Below are 26,030 nucleotides of genomic sequence, written 5' to 3'. Positions count from 1 at the left end.
TCCCTGGTCTGTTTGTAGGTGCCGGAAATGGCGGAGGATGATGCCATGTATACAGAGGTTGGTGGGGTGGAAGGTGAGGACCAGGGTGGGTTCAGTCCTTGTTGTGACTGGAGGGGTGGGGTTCAAGAATGGATGTGCGGGAAGTGGAGGAGATGCACTGGACGGCATCGTCAACCAGGTGGGAGGGGAAATTGCGGTCTTTGAAGAAGGAAGACATCTGGGATGTTCTATGGTAGAACTGGTCTTCCTGGGAGCAGATGCGGCAGGAGGAATTGGGAATAAGGGATAGCATTTTTACAGGAGGCAGGGTGTGGGGAGGTGTCATCCAGGTAGTTGTGGGAGTTGGTGGGTTTGTGGGCACCACTTCCACCTCTTGACCCCCAGGGTAAGCGTCACTTCCGTTGGTGACATCACCCAAGATCCCATAACCACATCCATAGATAGTCTCCGTCCCCACTCCCAGCTCTAGTCCCAAACCAGGTCCTAGCTCCCGGCCCTGCCGTGTTTTTACCATCCCCCCAGACTGCTCCCCCCCACCTCACTGAAGATGAACAATCAGTCTTCAGTAAAGGCCTCGCCTTTATCCCCTAGACTCGCAGATCAATGATTTAAATACACATCGCGAAATAAAATGTTTCTTCCATGCACGCAAACCCACCGTCTCCCACAGCTACTTGGACTACACCTCCTCCCATCCCGCCTCCTGTAAACACACTATCCCATATGCTCAATTCCTTCACCTCCACCACATCTGCTCCCAGGAAGACTAATTCAACCATAGAACATCCCAGATGGCCTGCTTCTTCAAAGACCCCAATTTCCCCTCCCATATGGGCGACAATGCCCTCCAGCATATCTTTCCATTTCCCACACCTCTGCCCTTGAACGCCACTCGTCCAATCGCAACAAGGACAGAACCCCCCCAGTCCTTACCTTCCACCCCACCAACCTCCAGATACATTGCTTCATCCTCTACCATTTACACTACATTACATTACATTACATTGTGGAAACAGGCCCTTCAGCCCAACAAGTCCACACCGACCCACCGAAGTGTAACTCACCCATACCCCTACATTTACTCCTTACCTAACACTATGGGCAATTTAGCATAGCCAATTCACCTGGCCTGCACATCTTTGGACTGGGGGAGGAAACCGGAGCACCCGGAGGAAACCCACGCAGACACGGGGAGAATGTGCAAACTCCACACAGTCTGTCGACTGAGGCGGGAATTGAGCCCGGGTCTCTGGCACTGTGAGGCAGCAGTGCTAACCACTGTGCCACCGTGGTACCTACAAACAGACCCCGCTACGAGGGACATATTTCGCTTCCCACCCCTATCTGTGTTTCAGAGAGACTATTCCCTCCACGATTCCCTTGTTAGGGCCACCAACACCACCCCCCCCCCAACCCACCTTCCCCTGCCACGGCAAGAAGTGCAAAACCTGTGCCCACACTGCCCCTCTCACCTCCATCCAAGGCCCCAAAGGATCCTTCCACATCCGACAGACATTTACCGTACTTCCACAGACGTCATCTACTGGAGATACAGGATGCCAACTTGCGGAACACTTTAGAGAACATCTCCAGGACACATGCACTAAACAACTCCACCATCCTGTGGCTGAACACTCTAACACTCCCTCCCACTATGTCAAGGACATGCAAGTCCTGGGCCTCCAAACTCTAGCCAACGATGACTGGAGAAAGAATGTTTCATCTTCTGCCTTGGGATCCTTCAACCACATGGGATCAACGAGAATTTCACCATTTTATCTCCCTCATCCAATCCCAGATCCAACCCTCCAACTTGGCACCGCCCTCTTGAACTGTCCTACCTATCCATCTTCCTTCCCACCAATCCGCTTCACCCTCCTCTCTGACCGATCACCTTCACCCCCACCTTCATCTACCTCTCACAATCCCAGCTACCGCACACCATCCCCAGCCCCATCCCCATCCCCATCCCATTTATCTCTCAGCCCCCTTGGGCAACGCCCTCATTCCAGATGAAGAGTTTATGCTCGAAACGTTGACTCTCCTGCTCCTCGGATGCTGCCTGACCAGTTGTACTTTTCCAGCACCAAACTCTTCGACTCTGACTCCAGGATCCACAATCCTCACTTTCTCCACATTTCAGTTCCTGAAGAAGGGCTGATGCCTGAAACGTCGATTCTCCTGTTCCTTGGATGCTGCCTGACCTGCTGCGCTTTTCCAGCAACACATTTTCACCACATTTCAGTTCAGCCAAGTGAGAGGACTGCTCAGAAATAATGGCAGAACTAACCATTACAAAAGTTTGTACCTTTGTACAAAAGTAGTTTTCCTGAGTTAAGAAAATCACTTTGTAGTATTAAGAGGTCATTTTTTCCCATACATTGAACGTAGCATTTGACTGTTTTACTGAAGTTACCATGAAGATTCTGGCTACTCAACCTCATCTTTCACCTTAGATGTGGTGACTCTCAGGTTAAACTCACCATCAGTCATCTCATTCTAATGAGATAGCAGCCTGTGGCCCTCTGGGTCTATGGTTACTTTACTTTTACCTTACTTCTAATGACGTACAACAATCTTTGACTGCAGTATCTTAACTTTCAAATTGGGAAGCAGGCTGATACTAGGCCTTTTTAAATGGAGGTGCAGGACCTCTGGTTGGGTAGAACTTAAACTTGAAGAGTTAAGTCTGACTCCTGGCTATTTCATTTGCAGATCCGTACTCACATTAACCTGCGCTGTTAATCTTCCAAATGCTTTCACGTGCAAAACAACCTAATCTTCAGTGAACATTCCAAGCATCTGCAAATAAAATCTGTTGTCTTTTACAAACAGTTATTGCAATTGTCATGCCTCACTGGGATAACGCTCAGAGAATCAAGCTCCATGAATGCACAGGGTCATCATGAAAAGGAAAGATTTTAAAAAGAACAGAAACCCCAATTAACCTGTGCTTTAGACCCGAGTCGACACAAAGCATGCACAAGTTGCTGTACTTAACAAGAATGAATATTTATTAAAATAGACTTTAGTTTTATGTAAACAATTATAAACCACCAGCACATAACTCTAATAATTAAAACTTAAAAGCCCTTGTAAAGACCCTTTTTACAGTCTGCAGTCAGACCCAGACAGGAGGAAAACACATCAGTATTATAGGCAGAGGGAAAAACTAGGAAAGCAGTAAACTGGTCCCCGTTTTCAGGATTTGATGAGCTGATTCTTGTGCTGATCAGAATGTTGCTTCTCAATATTCCTTCTCTCAATATTTTCAATTGTTTGCAGGAGGGACAATATGATTGGATTGCACTTAAAAAAGATCTCTGACTTATTCACTAAAAGTTATAGCTGACAGCAACTGAAGGAAAAATAAGTGGGTTTTCTTCAGGTTTAAATTTTACTACAGAAAATAGTTCCTGAACTTGTGGAGATCTGGTGGCTTCTCCCAATCTTGTTCACAGCCCCAAGCTGTTCAACCACCTAGGAATCAATCATATAGATGCTGGAAGTCTGAATTACTATTTATACACAGCTCATAACCTGCCTTCATTTTTAGTAGACTACTGATTGAACAGCAGCTGTGTAAACAGTACTTACACGTGTATAAAGTTACTTCCTTTTAGAAGCTACAGAAGTTATTCAGCATTAGTGTTTTTTTAAAAACAATTCTTTTTCATTTCAATCCACAATTACAACAAAGATAAAGAAAAACAAATGGTTTTTGCACTGCTGTCAAAAAAGATCCATTCTGCCCTCATGATCTGCTATAGATGAAGTAATGGGTTTTTAATCTTCAATATGGTATTTATACATGATGAGGCAATATTACATTAGCTCCCATTAAATAACAACTACATGTTAATAATGTAGTACTGAATAATTCAATAAACTTTTATTACAGCTCCTGTGTGGTTCCGGGTACTGCAGTATATGAGTGTGTGCTGGAAAAGTACAACCATCTAAGTAACAAGAGATGCTGCGTGACTGGCTGTGCTTTTCCAGCACCACACTCTTTGACTCTGATCTCCAACATCTGCAGTCCTTACTTTCTCCCACTGCAGTATAAGCCCAAGTATTAAGCAATTCAGTTACAAACTGTAACACAGTTGTCTTAACATGTCATGCTGTAAGTGGTGCCAGTAAGTTGGAGACTGAAACCTTTATACTGTCAGGTCATATGCCATTATAATAGCATGTAATGATATCAAGAGAATGTCTTTGAAAGGTACATTGCATCTATTACACACTTATCAATCTTCTCTAAACATCTCCAAATCAAAGCGGTACAATTTATTTAATCTATCCATGCAACTGAAGTTTGTCATCCCTGGAACCACTCTGATAAATCTTTTCTACATTTTCTCTAGTCTTCTTTAAAGTGAGGAGCTCAGAATCAAGGCTACACCAATATAAATAACTTGTTTTTGTACTCTATATATTACTTATAAGCCAAAGATCCCATAACCTTTATTGACCACTTTCCTAGCCTGCCCTACCAGGTTTAATGACTTTTATGCGTATATCCTGGTTTCCTTTGCTCCTGTAGCCCATTTAGAATTTGACATTGTAATTTGTATTGACTCTTTTGTTAGTTGAAATGGATTCATTCTCACCTGATTGAAAATGGCCCTCCCACTGTAAATTATTTTTATCCTGTATTGTATTTTGTCTTTTTCCGTAGTTAATGTAAAACATATAAGTCTATACACTGTCCCCTAAATGTTCCCCTACTGACAGGTGATTCACTAACGCAGGTCATTCCCATAATTCAGACCATGTATCACGGGGTTTCCTCTCATTAATATTCAGCAAAATACTGGTTGAAAAGTGAGGTGAATCCTCCCAATCCTCCTAGTTGCATTTGCCAACATTTGGCCCATATCCCGCTAAATACCTTTTGTGTGCAACCCATCCAGATGCCTTTTAATATTCTGATTGTACCCACCTCCACCACTTCCTCTGGCAGCTCGTTCAATACACACACCACCCTCTGCATGAAAAAGCTGCCCCTCAGGTCCTTGTTAAATCTTTTTTTCTCTCTCATCTTAAACCTATGCTCTCTACTTCTGGACTCCCCCACAGGAGGAAAAAGACCTTGGTTATTGATCTATGCCCCTCATGATTTTATAACCCTCTATAAGGTCACCTCTCAGCTTCCAACACTCCAGGGAAAAAAAGCCCCAAACTATTCAGCCTCTTCCTATAGCTCATGCCCTCCAACCCTGGCAATATTCCTGTAAATCTTTTCTGCATTCTCTCAAGTTTAACAAAATCCTTCCTTTGGGAGGACAACCAGAACTGTATACAGTGTTCTAAAAGTGGCCTTACTGATGTCCTGTACAGTCATAACATGACATCCCAATTCCTATACTCAATGCACTGAACAATGAAGGCAAGCATGTTAAATGCCTTTTTCACAACCTTGTCTACCTGCAACTCCACTCTCAAGGACCTATGCATCTGTACCCCAGGTCCCTTTGTTCGCCAACACTCTCCAGGGCCCTACCATTAATTGTATAAGATTTGTCTTTGCAAAATACAACACCTCACATTTATCTAAATTAAACTCCATCTGCCAATCCTCAGCCCATTGGCCCATCTGATCAAGGTGCAATTGGACTCTGAGAAGATCTTCTTCACTGTCCACTACACCACCTATTTCGGTGTCATCTACAAATTTCCTAACCATGCTTCCTATATTCACATCCAAATCATTTATACGGATCAAGAACACTTCCCCAGGGCATTAAAAATACAGCAAGTGCTAGAGAAATTCAGATGGTCTGGCAGCATCTGTGATATGACTCTCAACTCTCATATGACTCTCCTCAGAACTTCAAAATTTAAAAGGGTGGAATTTTTTTATGCATAAAAATCACCAATTCTAGTCTCTTCCAATTCTGAATCAAACTTGAATGCTAACTCTGATTCTCTCTCCACAGAAAAGGCCTGCTGAGTTTCTCCAGTGACTTTCTGTTTTTATTTTCCCAGAAGACTAACCTAGAATCTGGATTACCAGTCCAGTGACCGTACCACTACATCACTGCCTCCTGTTCAGATTGGACAAAAAAATTATCTCAATGTATTGAATACTATCTCGTTGTGCATGGTGCAATACATGAATTAATTAATCATAATTATCTGTTCAGATCTTAAGTAGTCAAAAATGGCTAAAATATTTAGTCATTTTCTATTAATACAAAGCATATATTTCTAATAAATACACTCAATTACAAGAGCCCAGAAAGATCAATGTTAGGCTAATCATAGTCCATAGAATCCTTACAGTGTGGAAACAGGTTATTTAGCCCATCGAGTCCACACTGACCCTCCAAAGAGCATCCAATCCATCCCCAACCCCCAACCCTATATCTGTAACCCTGCGTTTCTCTTATCCAATCCACCTAACCTGTATATCTTTGGCCTGTGGGAGGAAACTGAAGTACCTGGCGAAACCCACTCAGACATGGGGAGAAGGCACAAACTTCACACAGTTGCCTGAGGGTAAAATCGAACCTGGTCCCTGGTGCTATGAGGCATCAGTGCTAATCATTGAGCCTCCATGTCACCCAAAGGATTTCATACTAAAGGACTCTAAGAGTATAGAGAGAGAGCAAGAATATGGTGCTGAGATAGAAGAGCAGTCACTTATATTGAATGGTAGGCTGGCTCAATGGGCCAAAAGATCTACTTTTGATCTATGATTATATATTTTTTGATCGCGAGTCATAAATATACATATTTTGTTTCCAAATAAGTATGTAAGAGTATTTTTACCTTCATCTTCTGACCATTGAAGCACCTGTCTAATTTTCATTGCATTGAAATCAAAAATACATAAATTATAGGGATTCTACCAGAGCTGAATTGTTCAATTCATTAGGTTTATACCCAAGTGCTGAAAGGACAATATAACCCTGTCCACTAAGTCTTTGTATTTCAATAACTTTAACATGTAAAATGGTAAGAAGCAATAATATTTTATTATGGTTTAAATCTTAAGAAATCAAAGATGGCTAAAATTATTTAGATACTTATGATTAATTTATGACATATATTTACAACAACAATGTCAGGATATGTTACTAAAGTCACAGATCAAGAAATATTCAGCCCTAATGACTGACTTGTCAAAATGTTTGAGATTGTTTCTTACCTGTAGATGCTGCTTTCCTGTTTGCTGGTAACAGCTTTTAGATCAGTGAGCTCGAGAAACCGATCATGGAAATAATGCAGATGTAGTATACAGACCAGCAAGAACGATGTTGGGATGAAAATGCTAGTAAATAGATCTGTAACGGAGAATTGTTCTAATCCAAGATCCTTCAATCTTTAACAGAAAGAATAACATAAGGCATAAGGTTTTGAAATCATGTTCTGACTAAAATCAGCAGTTCCAACCATAAAAATTGTTTCTAATTATAGAATGGAGAGCTAATTTTCATTGATGTACAGTAAAAGATGTGTATTTATTTACTTATCATTGTGTACATACACGGTAACAAGTTTTTTAAAAAATCATATTTCCTTGAATCATAATACACATGAAACTGTACACAAAGTATACTACACATGAAACATATTCAATTTGGCACTTCGATTTGTAACAATTATTACTGTTTACAGGTTTGTATCTTCTATTAACTTCATTCTCAGCATGTGGATATTGCTGGCAAGCTAACATTTATTATTTGTTCAAATTGTACTGAGAAGTTGGAGCGACCTTTCTTATTCTTTGCAGTGCAGAACAACCACAATATTCCAAACGAGAAGGACGAGGAGTATTTTATTCAAATAACTGATTGTTCGGACAACTGAACTGATCATAAACAAAGGAAGCAATACTGAACTTAATTATATAAAAAAGTATGTTTACAGAGTTTTTATTTCATTCAATTGATAAAATGTGTACAAACACTGGCCATTGCTTAAAAATTCATGATATTTACAAATAAAATCACTTTTTTGCTAGAGTTTGACTTAAGTCTGTGAAATCTTTTGCTGACATATTCTTCGGTTTTATCCTGGGCCTTGACAGCATCTGGCATCTTTCTGTTCATTGTTGTCCCACCGTCCAGACTAACCTCCTCAGTGACCACCGAGCCCTTACAGAGAGACAGAGGTGAAAAATACAGGGGGCACACGAGAGAGGGGGAAGATATTTTTCGCTGACTTCCGTTTCTGTCCTCTCAACAATTTTTTTAGGGAGTTAATGTTTTCCTTGTGTTTCCTCTTGCCAAGTTTTATTCCTATTTATTTTCACGTGTGCTAACTCACTACAACTTGCTGTCCCGCATCAAAAAATGTTGCATTAAATTTTCTTGTCAGCTGAAAGATATTGAACTACTTTTTGTTTGGAAAAAAAAGAGTCATCATGGGATATTGGGAGGAAAAAAAGCAAAGGAAATGGAAAGTGCGAGCACATTTCTTGACTTAACTCTCCAGAGAATGAGCTGAGAAAAAAAACTTGTTGGATTTGCAAAATGGAGCGAGTCAATGTTGAGAGGGCATCTTGCTGGTAGAACGCACATACGTTGTTCTTTTTTGTTAACAGTCACAAACCTTTGGCCTTAGGGAGAATAAGTATTGGAAAGCCTTTTTACAAAAAGTGTAAGACTTAACTCTAACGTCACGTCTCGAATATATATTTGAAGTTAATTATTTATTAAAGCATACTTACATCTATATTCCAGTTCAAATTTACAAAACGATGTATTAAGTGGATGAGGAATATAATTTTCCTACTTCAATTGAAATGCATGTACAGGGACCTTGTGATCTTGTTTGGATAATTCGAAATTCAGGTAATTGATGTTTGGATAACCAAGGTTGTTCTGTATTATTAAATATCATATCCAACGTAATGTACAGATCCACACAACTAAATAAAACTGTGCACTTACCTGATTGATTATAATGTATTTCTGAAATTAACAGCCATTTTAGATAAAATAAGATACTATTTTAGGCTGTTGTCCAACTACCTTCTGTTTTTGTTTTGGTTACTTACTTTTCAATATCCATTCCTGTCATATTTTGCCACAGATCTGGGAATGACTTAAACTGATAGGTGTACACGAGGATCAAGACCAGCATAGTATAGGAAACAACAATAATCCAAAAATATTTCAGAATCCGCCGCCACCAATCATAGTGCACCTGAAAAAAATGCCTCTATGAATACAAAATAGTAAACTATCATTGGATTATAAAACTTAGCTAACTATAAGATGTAAATTCATTGTATCCCCTTACATGAGCCACTAAAATAAATCTTAAATGCAGCGTGTAACAATCAAGTGGTACAGTAGCTGTAATTTTGCGATGCAACACTTCTCCTAAGTTATCCCATTCACAAAGTAATGGTGAAAAATCAGGCTTACAATGTTGCTACTATATCTCACATTTTCTGATTGCACCTTCCCAGTGGGCTTGTTAAACAATGAAATAATTCTTAATATTGCTTTTCTTTACATTCATTAATGCTTTATAGGTGTCACTGTCAAGGCTAGCATTTATTATGAATTCTTAATTGCCCTTGTACTTTCACATCATGAACAAGAAAAAACTGAATTTTCAGTGCACTGTAACAAAAAGGGTCAAATTTCAAATGCACTGATGTGCAGTAGTGGGTCATATTGTACATTTGACAGATTACAGTGCATTCAACACAACAGAGGATTTTTGCCATTGATTAATTTTCACTGGTAGTTCAGGTCATTGTCTGAACTCATTAAAATTCGTCCTTTTCTACATGTTTTACTTTAGGGAAAAAGTATATCTGCCCATTTCAGTTAGTGGCCAGGCCCTTTATTTAAGGCTTAGTTACTTGGTCTTCTTGGACATGCAGTAAAATTAACACAGAGAAATTCGTGCTTGCATCATTTTATTGCAGACTGCAAAATTACCAGAACAACTTGTATTATGGCTGCTCATGTCTTCAAGAATATGTACAGCACTTCATAATCAATTAGTTACTTTTGTAATAAAATCACTACTGCCTGCAGTCAGAAGCCTACATCATAAATAATTTATAAATAATGAACTGTGAATGACAATAGAACTACTATGGACTACTTATCTCTATAAAATACACATAGCCACTCTTCTCTGCAAATGATCTACTTTGTTATACAGTTTACAACATTTAGCATCAATTACATTATCGTTACTAAATTTATCACATGAATTATTGTTCAATTAGTATCTGCCTTTCATTAGCCAATTTGACTTAGAGAAATTACATGATGAGCCTTGACCAAGATCTTTATATCCTATCTAGCCACAGGAGAGGTCCTGGAGGATTGGCATGAAGCTAGTGTTGTTTATCTGTTCAAGAAGAGAAATAGTGATAATTCAGGAAACTATAGACCAGTGAGTCTCACATCAGTGGTTGGGAAGTTATTGGAGAGAATTCTTAGCAATTGGATTGATGTGCATTTGGAAAAGCATGGTCTAATTAGGGACAGTCAGCATGGCTTTGTGTGGGGCAGGTCATATCTTGTCAATGTGATTGAAGTTTTTGAGGAAGTGATGAAGGTGATTGAGGAGGGTAGAGCAGTGGATGTTGTATACATAGATTTTAGTAAGGCTTTCTAAAAAGTTCCTCATGGTAGGCTCATCCAGAAGATGCATGGGATCCACAGTGACTTGGCCGCTTAGATTCAGAATTGGTTTGTCCATAGAAGTACTGGTAAAAGTGTGTTTTTCTGGCTGGAGGTCCATGACTAGTGGTGTTCTGCAGGGACCTGTACTGGGACCTGTGCTGTTTGTGAGGTACAGTTAGTAAGTTTGCAGATGACACCAAAATTGGAGGTGTAGTGGACAGTGAAGAGGGTTACCTCCGATTACAACAGGATCTGGACCAGATGGGCCAATGGGCTGAGAAGTGGCAGATGGAGTTTAATTCAGATAAATGTGAGGTGCTGCATTTTGGGAAAGCAAATCTTAGCAGGACTTATACACTTAATGATAAGGTCCTAGGGAGTGTTGCTGAATAAAGAGACCTTGGAGTGCAGGTTCATAGCTCCTTGAAAGTGGAGTTGCAGGTAGATAGGACAGTGAAGAAGGCGTTTGGTATGCTTTCCTTTATTGGTCAGAGTATTGAGTACAGGAGTTGGGAGGTCATGTTGCAGCTGTCCAGGACATTGGTTAGGCCACTGTTGGAATATTGCGTGCAACTCTGGCTTCCTTCCTATTGGAAAGATGTTGTGAAACTTGAAAAGGTTCAGAAAAGATTTACAAGGATGTTGCCAGGTTGGAGGATTTGAACTATAGGGAGATGCTGAACAGGCTGGGGCTGTTTTCCCTGGAACGTCGGAGGCTGAGGGGTGACCTTATAGAGGTTTACAAAATTATGAGGGGCATGGATAGGATAAATAGACAAAGTCTTTTCCCTGGAGTCGGGGAGTCCAGAACTAGAGGGCATAGGTTTAGGGTGAGCGGGGAAAGATATAAAAAAGACCTAAGGGGTAACTTTTTCATGCAGAGGGCGGTACGTGTATGGAATGAGCTGCCAGAGGATATGGTGCAGGCTGGTACAACTGCAACATTTAAGAGGCATTTGAATGGGTAAAGGAAGGGTTTGGTGGGATATGGGCCGGGTGCTGGCAGGTGAAACTAGATTGGGTTGGGATATCTGGTCGGCATGAACAGGTTGGACCGAAGGGTCTGTTTCCATGCTATACATCTCTATGACTCTATGACTTGGATGAAATTGCAAATGGGTGGGTTTGCAAGTTTGCAGATGGTACAGAGATCTGTGCAGTTATGGATAGTGATGAAGGTTGTCAAAGGATACAGTGGGATATAGATCTGCTGCAGACATGGGTGGAGAAATGGCAGATGGAGTTTAATCTGGGCAAGTAAGAGGTGCTGCACTTTGGGAAATCAAATGGGAAAGTATACAGTTAATGGCAGGGCAAAGAACATCATTGATGTACACAGATGGATCTTGCAGTTCAAGTCTCTAGCTCCGTGAGTCAGGATGTCATGTTACAGCTTTATAAGAATTTGGTTAGGCCAAGAATTTACTTACAGTCTTGCATTCAATTCTGGTCTCCACATTACAGGAAGGATGTGGAGGCTTTGGAGAGGGTGCAGAAGAGGTTTACCAGGATGCTGCCTGGATTAGAGGGTATAAGCTATAAGAAGAGGCTAGAAGAACTCAGATTGTTTTCTCTGGAGTGGCAGAGGCTGAGGGGAGACTTGATAGAAGTTGATAAATTGGGGGATGCATTGATAGGGTTGATCGTCAAAATCTTTTTCCCAGAGTTGAAATATCTTGTAGGCTGCACGTATTTAAGGTCATGATGTGGAGATGCCGGTGTTGGACTGGGGTGTACAAAGTTAAAAATCACACAACACTACGTTATAGTCCAACAGGTTTAACTGGAAGCACACTACCTTTCGGAGCGCCGCTCCATCATCACCTGATGAAGGAGCGGCACTCCGAAAGCTAGTGTGCTTCCAATTAAACCTGTTGGACTATAACCTGGTGTTGTGCGTATTTAAGGTGAGAGGGGAGAAGTTCAAAGGAACTGTGAGGGGCAACATTTTTACTCAGAGAGTGATAGGAGTCTGGAACATGGTGTCACAGATAGTGATGGAGCACGATAGGACAGTTTAGGGGACTTTTAGACAAGCATATGAATATGCAAGGAATGGAGGGATATGGACCAAGGGCAGGCAAAAGGGACTAGTTTAATTTGGTGTCATGTTCGGCACAACATTATGGGCTGAAGGGCCTGTACCTGTTCTGTACTGTTTTATGTTCTATAATGGTCTTTGGTATCACAGTATCCCAGCACATTGTTATTGATCATAGCATAATAAACTGATCTTGGCTGATTTTTCCATGGTCAAATTTTGCAATACTTTGCATGTTGTTTATTTTGTGTTGTCTGTCCCTTTAGCAGGTGGGATATAAGATAATGCCTCCGAAGGATAGGTAGCACCGGTATATTGAAATTAAGGTAAAACTTATGAATAAGATCTTAATGAATGTGATTGCCTTTTAATTAGTTTCATTCACTGATGTTTAAAATTTTACTTCTACTCTCTACCAAATACAGCAAAGTAGGGCAACTGTGACAAAGTACTTACCCATTACTATGGCTAGAAAATACATCAGATAACAGAATTAAATTATTTGTATACCATCACATTGTGGCTTTCAAAACAGGTCATCCATATATTGTGGAAATAGCAAGGGAAATTAAAGAGCCAACAAAGTAGCTCCTTAGAGTGTTTGTTCTTTTAGCCCATTGGGAAGTTGATAAAAATTGAGTTTGGGCCTATAGGAGATTAATTTCTAGGAAAAACCTTTAAATCATTGACTTATGGCCTGGCATCTTCATGACGAGGACAGAAGATACCAAAAGGAAGGAAATAACAATTTATACACAATGAGAAGAAGGTGTTGATTGTTTGGACAATAGTTGGCATGAAGATACAGCATGAACTGGTAACTGTCAATCATAGTTAGCTGATTAATATCAAGCCATGCAGGTATACTCTGAAAAATCAGGGCAGGGCCATGAGGAATGATGCTTGCCTGAATATAGTAGTCATAGTATCATTCAGAATAGAAACAACAAGTATTGAATACAGGAGTTGGGAGGTCATGTTGTGGCTGTACAGGACACTGATTAGGCCACTGTTGGAATATTACGTGCAATTCTGGTCTCCTTCCTATCGGAAAGATGTTGTGAAACCTCAATGCTCTGACCAATAAAGGAAGCATACCAAGTGTCTTCTTCACTATCTTATCTACCCATGACTCCACTGTCATGGAGCTGTGAACCTGCACTCCAAGGTCTCTTTGTTCAGCCACACTCCTGAGGACCTCACCATTAAACGTATAAGTCCTGCTAAGATTTGCTTACCCATAATCCAGCACGTCACATTTATCTAAATTAACCTCCATCTGCCACTTGGTCCATCTGGTCAAGATCCTGTTGTAATCTGAGATAACCTTCTTCGCTGTTGGCTATACCTCCAACTTTGGTGTCATCTGCAAACTTACTAACAATACCTCTTATGCTCACATCCAAATCATTTACATCAATGATGAGAAGTAGTGGACCTAGCACCAATCCTTGTGGCACTTCACTGGTCACAAGCCTCCAGTCTGAAAAACAACCCTCCACCACCACCCTCTGTCTTCTATCTTCGAGCCAGTTCTGTATCCAAACGGCTAGTTCTTCCTGTATTCTATGAGATCTAACTTTGCCAACTAGTCTCCCACGGGGAACCTTGTCAAATGCCTTACTGAAATCCATATTGCTCATGTCTACCACTCTTTGTTACTTTTACAAAAAACTAAATCAAGTTTGTGAGACATGATTTCCCATGCACAAAGCCATGTTGACTATCCCTAATCAGTCCTTGCCTTTCCAAATACATGTACATCCTGTCCCTCAGTTAAAATGCATTTGGACAAATACATGATAGGAAAGGATTAGAAGGATATGGACCAAGTTCAGGGAAATGGGGTTAATGTGGAAGGACATTTTGGGCATGGACCAGTTATGGCCAAAGGGCCTGTCTCTGTGCTGTAGGACTCAAAAAAAAATGTTCAATACTAATATAGACAGATTTTTGACATAAAGAGTTAAGAAGCAATGGGCTGGAAAGTGGAGTTGAGGTTTCTCAGATCAGCTAGGATTTCATTGAATGGCAGAGGAGACTTAATGGTCCAAATGATTGGCTTCTGTTCCTAAGTGTTATGTTATAGCACACATTGTCTCTATGGATCCTAATAGACCCTACTTTTTTTTTGGTTAATCTCTTGATCTTTATATGTTTAAGAAAACTTTTTGGATTTTCCTTTGTTCTGCACACTGAAATGCTATTATTCATTTTTTGGCCTTCCTACTTCCTGTTATTCCAGTTTATACTTCTCTGTCAACTTGTGCCCTCGATATCTGCCATAGGTTTCTCTTGTTTCAGTTTTGGATCTACCTCTTGTCTTAGGAATATATTTGCCCTGGACTCTAGCTACTTCCTCTTTCATTGTCTCCTACTGTACTGACACAGTTTTATCTACAAAGACCTCTCCACGTCAATTTAGAGTATATCGTCTCTTATCTTAGTAAAATTAGCCTTTGACATTTTTGAATTTTTATACCTGGCCATTATTACCCTTTTCATTATGATTCTAAGTATAACTAAGTTATGGTCACTATTTCCAAAATGCTCCTGCACTGATACATCTTCCATCTACCCATGCTCATTTCTAAATGTTAGATCCAGAACTGCCTTTCCGTTGTTCGCCTTTTTATGTACAGACTAAAATGCTTTTTTGTATGCAATTTTAAAAACATGTTTCCTTCATAACTTGCACACTAAACTATTCCAGGTAATATCTGGGTATTTAAAATCCCCCATTGTGACTGCTTTATTACTTACGCTTTTCTTTTTAAATATCTGTAGAAACTCTTATCCATTTTTACATTCCTAGCTAGCTTCTCCGCAATATCTAACATTTTCCTCCTGATAAACCATAAGATATGTGAGCAAAATCAGGCCATTTGGCCCTTTGGGTTGCTTTCCCATTCAATTATGGCTGATAGGTTCTTGATTAGTAAGGGGATCAAGGCAAAGAATGAGGTTGACAAAGCCATCTGTCTCTGTCTTAAAGACATTCAATAATTGGCCTCCACAGCCTATATTTCCTTCTGAGTGAAGAAATTTTACCTCATCTCAATTCGAAATGATTGTCCCTTCACTCTGAAATTGTCCCCGTCGACCCCTGTCTCTCCTACAAGTGGCAAGGACCTTTCCATATCGACTCTATCAAGACATCTCAGTATTCTATAAATCTCAATTAGATATCCCCTCATCCTTCTAAACCCCATTAAGAATAGAACCCAGATTCATAAATGTTTTTCATATGACAAGTCCTTCAATCCTTGGTAATCCTTGTGAACCTCCTCTAGTCTCCCTCCAAGGCCAGCATATGCTTCTTCCAATTCAGGGCTCAAAATTGCTCAGTACGTTTCAAATATGGCCTGACCAGCGTCTTATACAGCCTCAGCAGTACATCCCTGTTCTTGTGTTCTAGCCCTCTCAAAATGAACGCTAACATTGTATTGCCTTCCTAATTGCCACCTGAATCACCATGTTCACCTAAAGGCTAGAAGACTATCAGATATAGAAACAGAATTAGGCCATTCAGCCCATTGAGTCCGCTCTGACATTTGATCATGGCTGATCTGTTTCTCAATCCAATTCTTTTGCCTTCTCATAACTCTTGATCCCCTTATTAATCAAGAACCTATGTATCTGTCTTAAGTACACTAATTGATTTGACCTCCACAGGTGTCTACGGCATGGTGTTCCAGAATCACCACCCTCTGGTTGAAGAAATTCCTCATCTCAGTTGTAAAGGATCATGCCTTCACCTGAGGCTGGGCCCCCAGGTCCTAATTTTTCCTATTAGTGGAGACATCTTCTCCACATCCACTTTGTCCCAGCCCCTCAGTTTCCTGTACGTTTCAATGAGTTTCCCTCTCATCCTTCTAAAATTGAGTACAGATTCCTTATGTGACAAGCCCTTCATCCCTGGAATCATTAGTGTAAATGTCCCCTGGAATGCCTCCAATGTCAGCATGTCATTTCTCAGATTTAGTGTCCAAAGCTACTCAATATTCCAAATGCAGTCTGGCCAGAGCCTTATACAGCCTCAGCAGTACATCTCTGATATGGTTTTCTAGCCATCTTGAGATGAAAGTTAACATTGCACTTGGTCTTCATAGCCACCAACTGAACCTTAAAAGAATCCTGAATTAGGATTTCCAAGTCCATTTGTGCTTCAGATTTCTGAAGACTTACCCTGTTTAGAAAATAATGTGCACCTCTATTCTTCCTATCAAATCTCCTGACTCACACTTTGTCACATTGCATCCCATCTGTGACATCTTTGCACATTCTCCTCGCCTGTCCAAGTTGTTCTGCAGCCTCACTACTTTCTCAACACTCTCTGAGTCTATAAGCTACCTTTGTTCCCTTAGCTCCTTCATCCAAATAATTTATGGAACCACAGTAACATTTTCATGGATAGAACATAGGTGTTCCACAAAACGGTCACCCAGTCTATGTTTTGTCTTCCCAATGTAGAGGAGACTGCATTGAGAGTGTAAATACAGATTAGTAAATGGAGTGAAGTGCAGGTAAATTACTGCTTCACCTGGAAGGTGTGTCTGGGTGCTTGGATAATGAGGAGGGAGAAAGTAAATGGGCAAATGTTGCACCATCTGCAATTATATGGGAAGGTGAAATGGGCATGTGGGGAGAGCGTGGGAGCAGAGGAGAAGTGGACCAGGGTTTCCCAGAGGGAACAGATCTGTGCAGGGGTGATGCAGGGAGTGAAAATGTGTCTGGTGGTTGCATCCTGCTGGAGGTAGCAAAAATGGTGGCTTATGATCTCTTGGAATTGGAAGTTGGTGAGGTGGAAAGTGAGGACCTATGGGACTCTATTGTTATTGTGGGAGGGAAGAGTAGGGATGAGGGCATTAAACGTGGAAAATGGGTTGGACTGCTGCCCTGTCAACCATGATAGCAGAAATCCTCTGTTCAGGATAAATGGCAACATCTCTTAAGTGCCCAGTGGAAGGTGGCATTATCAGAACAGATGCGATGGAAATGGAGAAACTGGGAGAATGAAATGGTGTCCTTATAGAAAGGATGTGAGGATGTATATAGTTCAAGTAACAGCGGAGGTTTGTGGGGTATGTAATGGATATGGGTGGCCAGCCTATGCCTAGAAATGGAAACAGAGACAGAGTCATAAGGTCACAGAGATGTACAGCATGGAAACAGACCCTTTGGTCCAACTTGTCCATGCCAACCAGATATCCTAACCTAATCTAGTCCCATTTGCCAGGATTTGGCTCATATTCCTCTAAACCCTTCCTATTCATACACCCATCCAGATGCCTTCTAAATGTTGCAATTGTACCAACCACAACCACTTCCTCTGGCAGCTCATTCCATACACACACCAACTTCTGTGTGAAAAAGTTGCCCCTCAGGTCCTTTTTATATCTTGCCCCCTCACCCTAAACCTATGTCCTCTAGTTCTGGAATCCCCCAACCCAGGGAAAAGACTTTGTCTATTTATCCTATCCATGCCCTTCATAATTTTATAAACCTCAATAAGGTCACCCCTCAGTCTTTGACGCTCCAGGGAAAACAGCCCCAGCCTATTCAACCTCTCCCAATAGCTCAAATCCTCCAACCTGGCAACATCCTTGTAAATCTTTTCTGAATCCTTTCAAGTTTCACAACACAGTAAGTACTTCACACAGAGGGTGGTGGTCGTTTGGAACGCATTGCCAGCAGAGGTGGTCGAGGCAGGCACGGTAGATTCATTTAAGATACTTTTGGATAAATGCATGAGTAGCTGGGGAGTAGAGGGATACAGATGTTTAGGAATTGACCAAAAGATTTAAGACAGTACATTTGGATCGGCTCAGGCTTGGAGGGATGAAGGGCCTGTTCCTGGGCTGGAAATTTTCTTTGTTCTTTCTTCTTTGTTCTATCCTTCCAATAGGAAGAAGACCAGAAATGCACACAATATTCCAAAAGTGGCCTAATCAATGTCCTGTACAGCTACAACATGACTTCCCAAATCCTATACTCAGTGCTCTGACCAATAAAGGAAAGCATATTCTTCACTATGCTATCTACCTGCGACTCCACTTTCAAGAAGCTACGAACCTGCACTCCAGGATCTCTTTGTTCAGCAACACTCCCTAGGACCTTACCATTAAGTGTATAAATCCTGCTAAGATTTGCTTTCCCAAGATGCAACACCTCGCATTTATCTAAATTAAACTCCATCTGCCACTCCTCAGCCCATTGGTCCATCTGATCAAGATCCCATTGTAATCCGAGGTAGCCTTCTTCGCCGTCCACTACACCTCTAATTTTGGTGTCATCTGAAAATTTACTAACCATACCTCCTATGCTCATATCCAAGACATTTATATAAATGACGAAAAGACGTGGACCCAGCACGGATCCTTGTGGCACTCCACTGGTCACAGGTCTCCAGTCTGAAAAGTAACTCTCCACCACCACCCTCTGTGTACCTTCGAGAAGGTTCTGCACCCGCACCAATCAACCAAACCGCCCCGTGGCCCAACATTTCAGCTCCCCCTCCCACTCTGCCGAGGACATGGAGGTCCTGGGCCTCCTTCACCGCCGCTCCCTCACCACCAGACGCCTGGAGGAAGAACGCCTCATCTTCCGCCTCGGAACACTTCAACCCCAGGGCATCAATGTGGACTTCAACAGCTTCCTCATTTCCCCTTCCCCCACCTCATCCTAGTTTCAAACTTCCAGCTCAGTTACTGTCTCCTTGACTTGTCCGACCTGCCTATCTTCTATTCCACCTATCCACTTCCACCCTCTCCTCCTTGACCTATCACCTTCATCTCCTCCCCCACTCACCCACTGTACTCTATGCTACTCTCTCCCCACCGCCACCCTCCTCTAGCATATCTCTCCATGCTTCAGGCTCACTGCCTTTATTCCTGAAGGGCTTTTGCCCGAAACGTCGATTTCGCTGCTCGTTGGATGCTGCCTGAACTGCTGTGCTCTTCCAGCACCACTAATCCAGTATTTGGTTTCCAGCAGCTGCAGTCATTGTTTTTACCTTGTTGATTTTAACCCTACTGCGAATCCTCTTGCAAGGATGCCTGCCTTGAAGAAGCTTTCCTCCTCTCTCTACAAGAATCTCAGGGAGTCCCTCTCCCACTGCAACTCCCAGGTCATTTCCTCTGCTCTGAAGCTCTTCAACCATGTTGTGAAACAAACTCGGTACCACAGCCACATTTGCTTCCTCAGTGCATGCCTCCGTAACCAACTCATCCCACACGGACTCCAGACCACCTTTAAACCAGCAGAGTTCGGACCCGAACAGGACAAACAGTACAGACTACAGATTCAAAAACACCAGCAACAGTTCTCCTTCAGGATCCATCCGCTCCACGCTTGCAGCAATGCGCCGTCACCTAACCTCTCTCCAGTCATCCCTGCCTCAGCTGAGGGCCACACTCTCTCAGAATTGCAAAGGACCCACTCTGTACTACATCCTCAGGAGAATTCATACTCTCAACAAACAGTATTTCAATTCCATCTCAAACATCAAAAACTGTAAGTACAACAAACTTTTATCCACCCACCTCCATAACCAGCGCTCCTCAAACATTCCAGAAGATTCCCCTGGCCTCGGAAACGCCATTAGCCATGCGGCTGACGCAGCTACCACCCCCACGCTGAGTGATGATGTCACTTCCGCCCACATCATGGCCATTCCCACAGCCACTTCCGGCCCTCACATCATCGCTGATACCACACGCTCAGTGACTTCCCCTACTGCCATGATCACCACCACTTCTGCCTCCACCAGCGCCACTCACCTGCATTCTGCTGACACGCCCCCCACAGACCCCACTGTCACTATCCCCACACCCCAGAACCCCGAGGGCAACATTACCCCAGCTCATGCATCCACCCCCATTCCCCCCACCATCACACCCACTCCAGGTACTGGCTCCGACCCCACTCCCAACTCCACACCCGCACCAGATCCCAGCTCCCGGCCCTGCCGAGTTTTCACCATCCCTCCAGACCTCCCACTCACTGAGGACGAACGATCAGTCCTCAGCAAAGGACTCACCTTCATCCCCCTCCGTCCACGCATCAATGAATTTAATACACGACGTGACATCGAACAATTCTTCCGTCGCCTCCGCCTCCGAGCTTACTTTCACAATCAGGACTCCCGCCCACCTTCCGAGGACCCCTTCGCCCACCTCCAACACACTGCATCCACCTGGACACCCTGTGCTGGCCTATTACCTGCCCTCGACCTCTTCATTTCCAACTGCCGCTGGGACATTAACCGCCTCAACCTGTCGTCCCCCCTCCCCCACTCCAACCTCTCACCCTCGCAACGCGCAGCCCTCCAATTCCTCTGCTCCAATCCCAACCTCACCATCAAGCCAGCGGATAAAGGGTGCGCAGTGGTAGTCTGGCGCACTGACCTCTACACCGCTGAAGCCAAACGCCAACTCGAGGACACCTCTTCCTACTGCTCCCTCGACCATGACCCCACCCCCCATCACCAAACCATCATCTCCCAGACCATACAGAACCTCATCACCTCAGGAGATCTCCCACCCACAGCTTCCAACCTCATAGTCCGGGAACCCCACACTGCCCGGTTCTACCTCCTTCCTAAGATCCACAAGCCTGACCACCTTGGCCGACCCATTGTCTCAGCATGCTCCTGCCCCACTGAACTCATCTCTACCTACCTTGACACTGTCCTATCCCCCCTAGTCCAGGAACCCCCCACATACGTTCGAGACACCACCCACGCCCTCCACCTCCTCCAAGACCTCCGTTTCCCCGGCCCCCAACGCCTTATCTTCACCATGGATATCCAATCCCTCTACACCTCCATTCGCCATGACCAGGGCCTCCAAGCCCTCCGTTTTTTCCTCTCCAGACGTCCCCAACAGTACCCTTCCACTGACACTCTCATTCGTTTGGCCGAACTGGTCCTCACCCTTAACAATTTCTCCTTTGAATCCTCCCACTTCCTCCAGACCAAAGGCGTAGCCATGGGCACACGTATGGGCCCCAGCTATGCCTGTCTCTTTGTTGGCTATGTAGAGCAGTTGATCTTCCGTAATTACACCGGCACCACTCCCCATCTCTTCCTCCGCTACATTGATGACTGCATTGGCGCCACCTCGTGCTCCCGCGAGGAGGTTGAGCAATTCATCAACTTCACCAACACATTCCACCCTGACCTTGAATTTACCTGGACTATCTCTGACACCTCGCTCCCCTTCCTGGACCTCTCCATCTCCATTAGTGACGACCGACTTGACACTGACATTTTTTACAAACCCACTGACTCCCATAGCTACCTGGATTACACCTCTTCTCACCCTATCTCTTGCAAAAATGCTATATCGTATTCCCAATTTCTCCGCCTCCGCCGTATCTGCTCCCAGGAGGACCAGTTCCACCATAGGACACACCAGATGGCCTCCTTCTTTAGAGACCGCAATTTCCCTTCCCACGTGGTTAAAGATGCTCTCCAATGCATCTCGTCCACATCCCGCACCTCCGCCCTCAGACCCCACCCCTCCAACCGTAACAAGGACAGAACGCCCCTGGTGCTCACCTTCCACCCTAAAAACCTTCGCATCAACCAAATCATCCACCGACATTTCCGCCACCTCCAAAAAGACCCCACCACCAGGGATATATTTCCCTCCCCACCCCTTTCCGCCTTCCGCAAAGACCGTTCCCTCCGTGACTACCTGGTCAGGTCCACACCCCCCTACGACCCACCCTCCCATTCTGGCACTTTCCCCTGCCACCGCAGGAACTGTAAAACCTGTGCCCACACCTCCTCCCTCACCTCTATCCAAGGCCCTAAAGGAGCCTTCCACATCCATCAAAGTTTCACCTGCACATCCACCAATATCATTTATTGTATCCGTTGCTCCTGATGTGGTCTCCTCTACATTGGGGAGACTGGGCGCCTCCTAGTAGAGCGCTTTAGGAAACATCTCCGAGACACCCGCACCAATCAACCAAACTGCCCCGTGGCCCAACATTTCAGCTCCCCCTCCCACTCTGCCGAGGACATGGAGGTCCTGGGCCTCCTTCACCGCCGCTCCCTCACCACCAGACGCCTGGAGGAAGAACGCCTCATCTTCCGCCTTGGAACATTTCAACCCCAGTGCATCAATGTGGACTTCAACAGCTTCCTCATTTCCCCTTCCCCCACCTCATCCTAGTTTCAAACTTCCAGCTCAGTTACTGTCTCCTTGACTTGTCCGACCTGCCTATCTCCTTTTCAACCTATCCACTCCACCCTCTCCTCCTTGACCTATCACCTTCATCTCCTCCCCCACTCACCCATTGTACTCTATGCTACTCTCTCCCCACCCCCACCCTCCTCTAGCTTATTTCTCCATGCTTCAGGCTCACTGCCTTTATTCCTGATGAAGGGCTTTTGCCCGAAACGTCGATTTCACTGCTCATTGGATGCTGCCTGAACTGCTGTGCTCTCCAGCACCACTAATCCAGTATTTGGTTTTCAGCATCTGCAGTCATTGTTTTTACCTTACTCTGTATCCAAATAGCTAGTTCTCCCTGTATTCCATGAGATCTGACCTTGCTAACCAGTTCCCCATGGGGAACCTTACTGAAGTCACCCCTCTGCTCTCATCAATCTTCTTTGTTACTTTTTCAAAAAACTCAATCAAGTTTGTGAGACATGATTTCCCATGTACGGAGCCATGTTGAATATCCCTCATCTGTCCTTGCCTTTCCAAATACATGCAAATGCTGTCCCTCAGGATTCTCTCCAAAAACTTGCCCACCACCAGTCTTACCATCGGCTTCTCCTTACCACCTTTCTTAAATAATGGTACCACTTTTGCCAACTTCCAGTCTTCTGGCACCTCACCTGTGACTATCAATGATACAAATATCTCAGCAAGGGGCCCAGCAATCACTTCTCTAGCTTCCCACAGAGTTCTAGGGTACACCTGATCAGGTCCTGGGATTTATCCACCTTTATTCATTTCAAGACATCCAGCACTTCCTCCTTTGTAATATGGACATTTTTTCAAGATGTCAGATGTCAAGGAAGTGAAGGGAAGAGTCAGTCCGTGACCCCATTTGGCAGTGAGACTCTGGATAGCATATTGCCAGGATGGCCAATTCATTGTTTCTCTTTCTGATGGCAGCTGATCATTACTCTCACACCCATACATCCTGTAAACTGTTTTTCTCTGTAGTAATTCCATTAATACTTCCTTTAACCTTGCACAACCAACTCTTTTGTCATTTAATCACTCCCATTTTAAGCCTTGTCACAGGTCTTTCCTTATATTCTTTACCTATCCTCTAGGCTTTCACTTTATTAATAGCTATTTAAATTTCTAACTTTTCTCAGTTCCAATGAGAGGTGATTGACCTGAAATGCTTACACTGTTTCCATGTCCAAAGATGCAGTATTTTATGCTTTTATTATCATTATTGATTTCACCAGATAAGAAACAGACTATAAGAATAGAGTATGACAGCATTATTGCTTGATATGTTAGTTCTGAATGGGTTTTTTTGTCTTTCAGTGTATTCAGTGATTCAAATAGCTGGTGTATAATGACGATATGCAAGGAAAAGAAAACTTTGAATTAACTGATTATTAATCAACACTGTATCCTTAATAATTAATAATGAACAATTATTTAAGTAATCAAACATATTCTTAGCCAAGAGTAAATATCTGTCTTAACTTATTAGTTTGATGCCTCCAGATTAAATGATGTAAATTCATGCATATATGAAAGACTAAACTTTTTTGAGTTGCAGAATCAAACTTTATTTTAAGTTAGTCTAGTTAAAACAGCCAGCTAGATAACATATTGCTATCTTAAATTTGGAGGACAGAAAGAAAGCCTATCAAGGTACAAATTAATACCAGAAGCAATTATTTTTAATTCATTTTTAACAGTTGCCCAGTTTTTGTTGACAACAAATATGCATGTATAAGACAATCAGCATGGGATAGTTTGGGGAAAATACAATTTATTACTTAACTGTTAGATATTATTCTAATACTCTTCTTCAGAGGGTTGGTGCAGAATTGATGGGCCGAACGGCCTTTATCTGCACTACAGAAGAATCTCAATTATCTGGCATTCGATTATCAGAATATTAGATTATCTGACAAGATCACAATGTCCCAATGCTTGGCTAAACTATGTTATCCGGCATTCAATTATCCGGAATTTGATTAACCGAACAAAATACTCCCCTCCCATGTCCTTCAGATAATCGAGGTTCCTCTGTATATGGATTCTATGATTATTGACTAAAGAAGAGAAAAATTAGTAACTACCATAGCTGCAGAATCTCACTTGTGTAATATATACAGTTTTGTATTTTAAATGAGATGCAGCACTATCATAAAGCTACAAGAAATATGTACCTGATATAGAGCGACGCAGAACAGAAACAACATCATGTATATAATCTTGTACATGACAATCTTCCCTTCAAAACTGACAAAGAAAAACATTCCACCACAAACGTAAATCCAATACTTGACAAACATTCCCATCACCAGGGTTCCTAAGACTTTCATTATCTCTTTTCCTTGTTGGCCATCATCTAAATAAGAAAGTAAATACTAGGGTTAATTTTTAAACAGTAATTTTCTATTCCCAAAAATTCAATTTTAAATCCTAACTGCTTCAGTGGTATCCTAGCAGAATGGGCCCCTTTTAAAGAAACCACCTGACCTGCATACAAGAGGTCAGGTGATCTTCTACATCTCAAAACTGTCCAGGTAGGTAACGTCGATCAGTTCTTTCTTAAACAGTTTCATGCAAAGAAAATCAAGACATTTATGACACTACATGACAGCGCCATCCAAAAGTTATTCATCAAAGCTCTTCTCAGATAAATGTCAAAGTAATTCAGATTTACCTAATTCCTCCACTTTAACTTCTGATAAGGCAGATTCCTTGAGTTTCTTTGCTTCTCGGCGCTCTGTAATGTACTGGCGGAGCAGCAACCAGAATGTCAGTGCACACAGGATCTATCAATTAAAATATGAATATTCTCAGTATTCTGAGCAGAACAATAACACACAAAGATGTGAGAAATGTGCTTACACTTTCCAAAATGTGAAAATTGGCTTCAATTTTAGCTCGTGTCTTTATTTGGGCTAGAATTTGGCGACAATCCCTTATTGCTATTGGTGATAAACTACCTCCTTGAACCACCACCATCCACGTGATGTAGATACAGCAACAAAGCAGTTAAGGATGAAGTATCTTAATTTTTACCAAGTGACAGTAAAGGAATGAAAAAATACCTCCAGGTCACAATGACATCTAATCTAGAGGGGGTAACTGTTTTCTTATGTGTCATCAATGCTTGACTTTCTGGACAGCAGATTATGGGTTTGGAACAAAAAA

The 26,030-nt window shown here is 42.6% G+C and overlaps 1 protein-coding gene across 4 annotated transcripts in view; it reads right to left on the bottom strand.

Annotated features, from left to right (window-relative positions):
- piezo2b (piezo-type mechanosensitive ion channel component 2b) overlaps positions 1-26,030 on the bottom strand; it is a 762,691-nt gene that overhangs the window by 205,928 nt on the left and 530,733 nt on the right. For all 4 annotated transcript variants that reach the window (XM_072569838.1, XM_072569835.1, XM_072569837.1 and 1 more), the window contains exons 14-17: positions 25,537-25,648; positions 25,037-25,218; positions 9,011-9,159; positions 7,157-7,330 (exon numbers count right to left, since the gene is read on the bottom strand). In XM_072569838.1, coding sequence (XP_072425939.1) covers positions 7,157-7,330; positions 9,011-9,159; positions 25,037-25,218; positions 25,537-25,648 — 617 coding nt within the window. The remainder of the gene's footprint in view (positions 1-7,156; positions 7,331-9,010; positions 9,160-25,036; positions 25,219-25,536; positions 25,649-26,030) is intronic.

This window comes from Chiloscyllium punctatum, chromosome 5 (genome assembly GCF_047496795.1).
Source record: "Chiloscyllium punctatum isolate Juve2018m chromosome 5, sChiPun1.3, whole genome shotgun sequence".
Lineage (NCBI taxonomy): Eukaryota > Metazoa > Chordata > Chondrichthyes > Orectolobiformes > Hemiscylliidae > Chiloscyllium > Chiloscyllium punctatum.
Note: the sequence above shows the minus strand (reverse complement) of the source record. Positions and strands in the feature narration are given on the sequence as shown.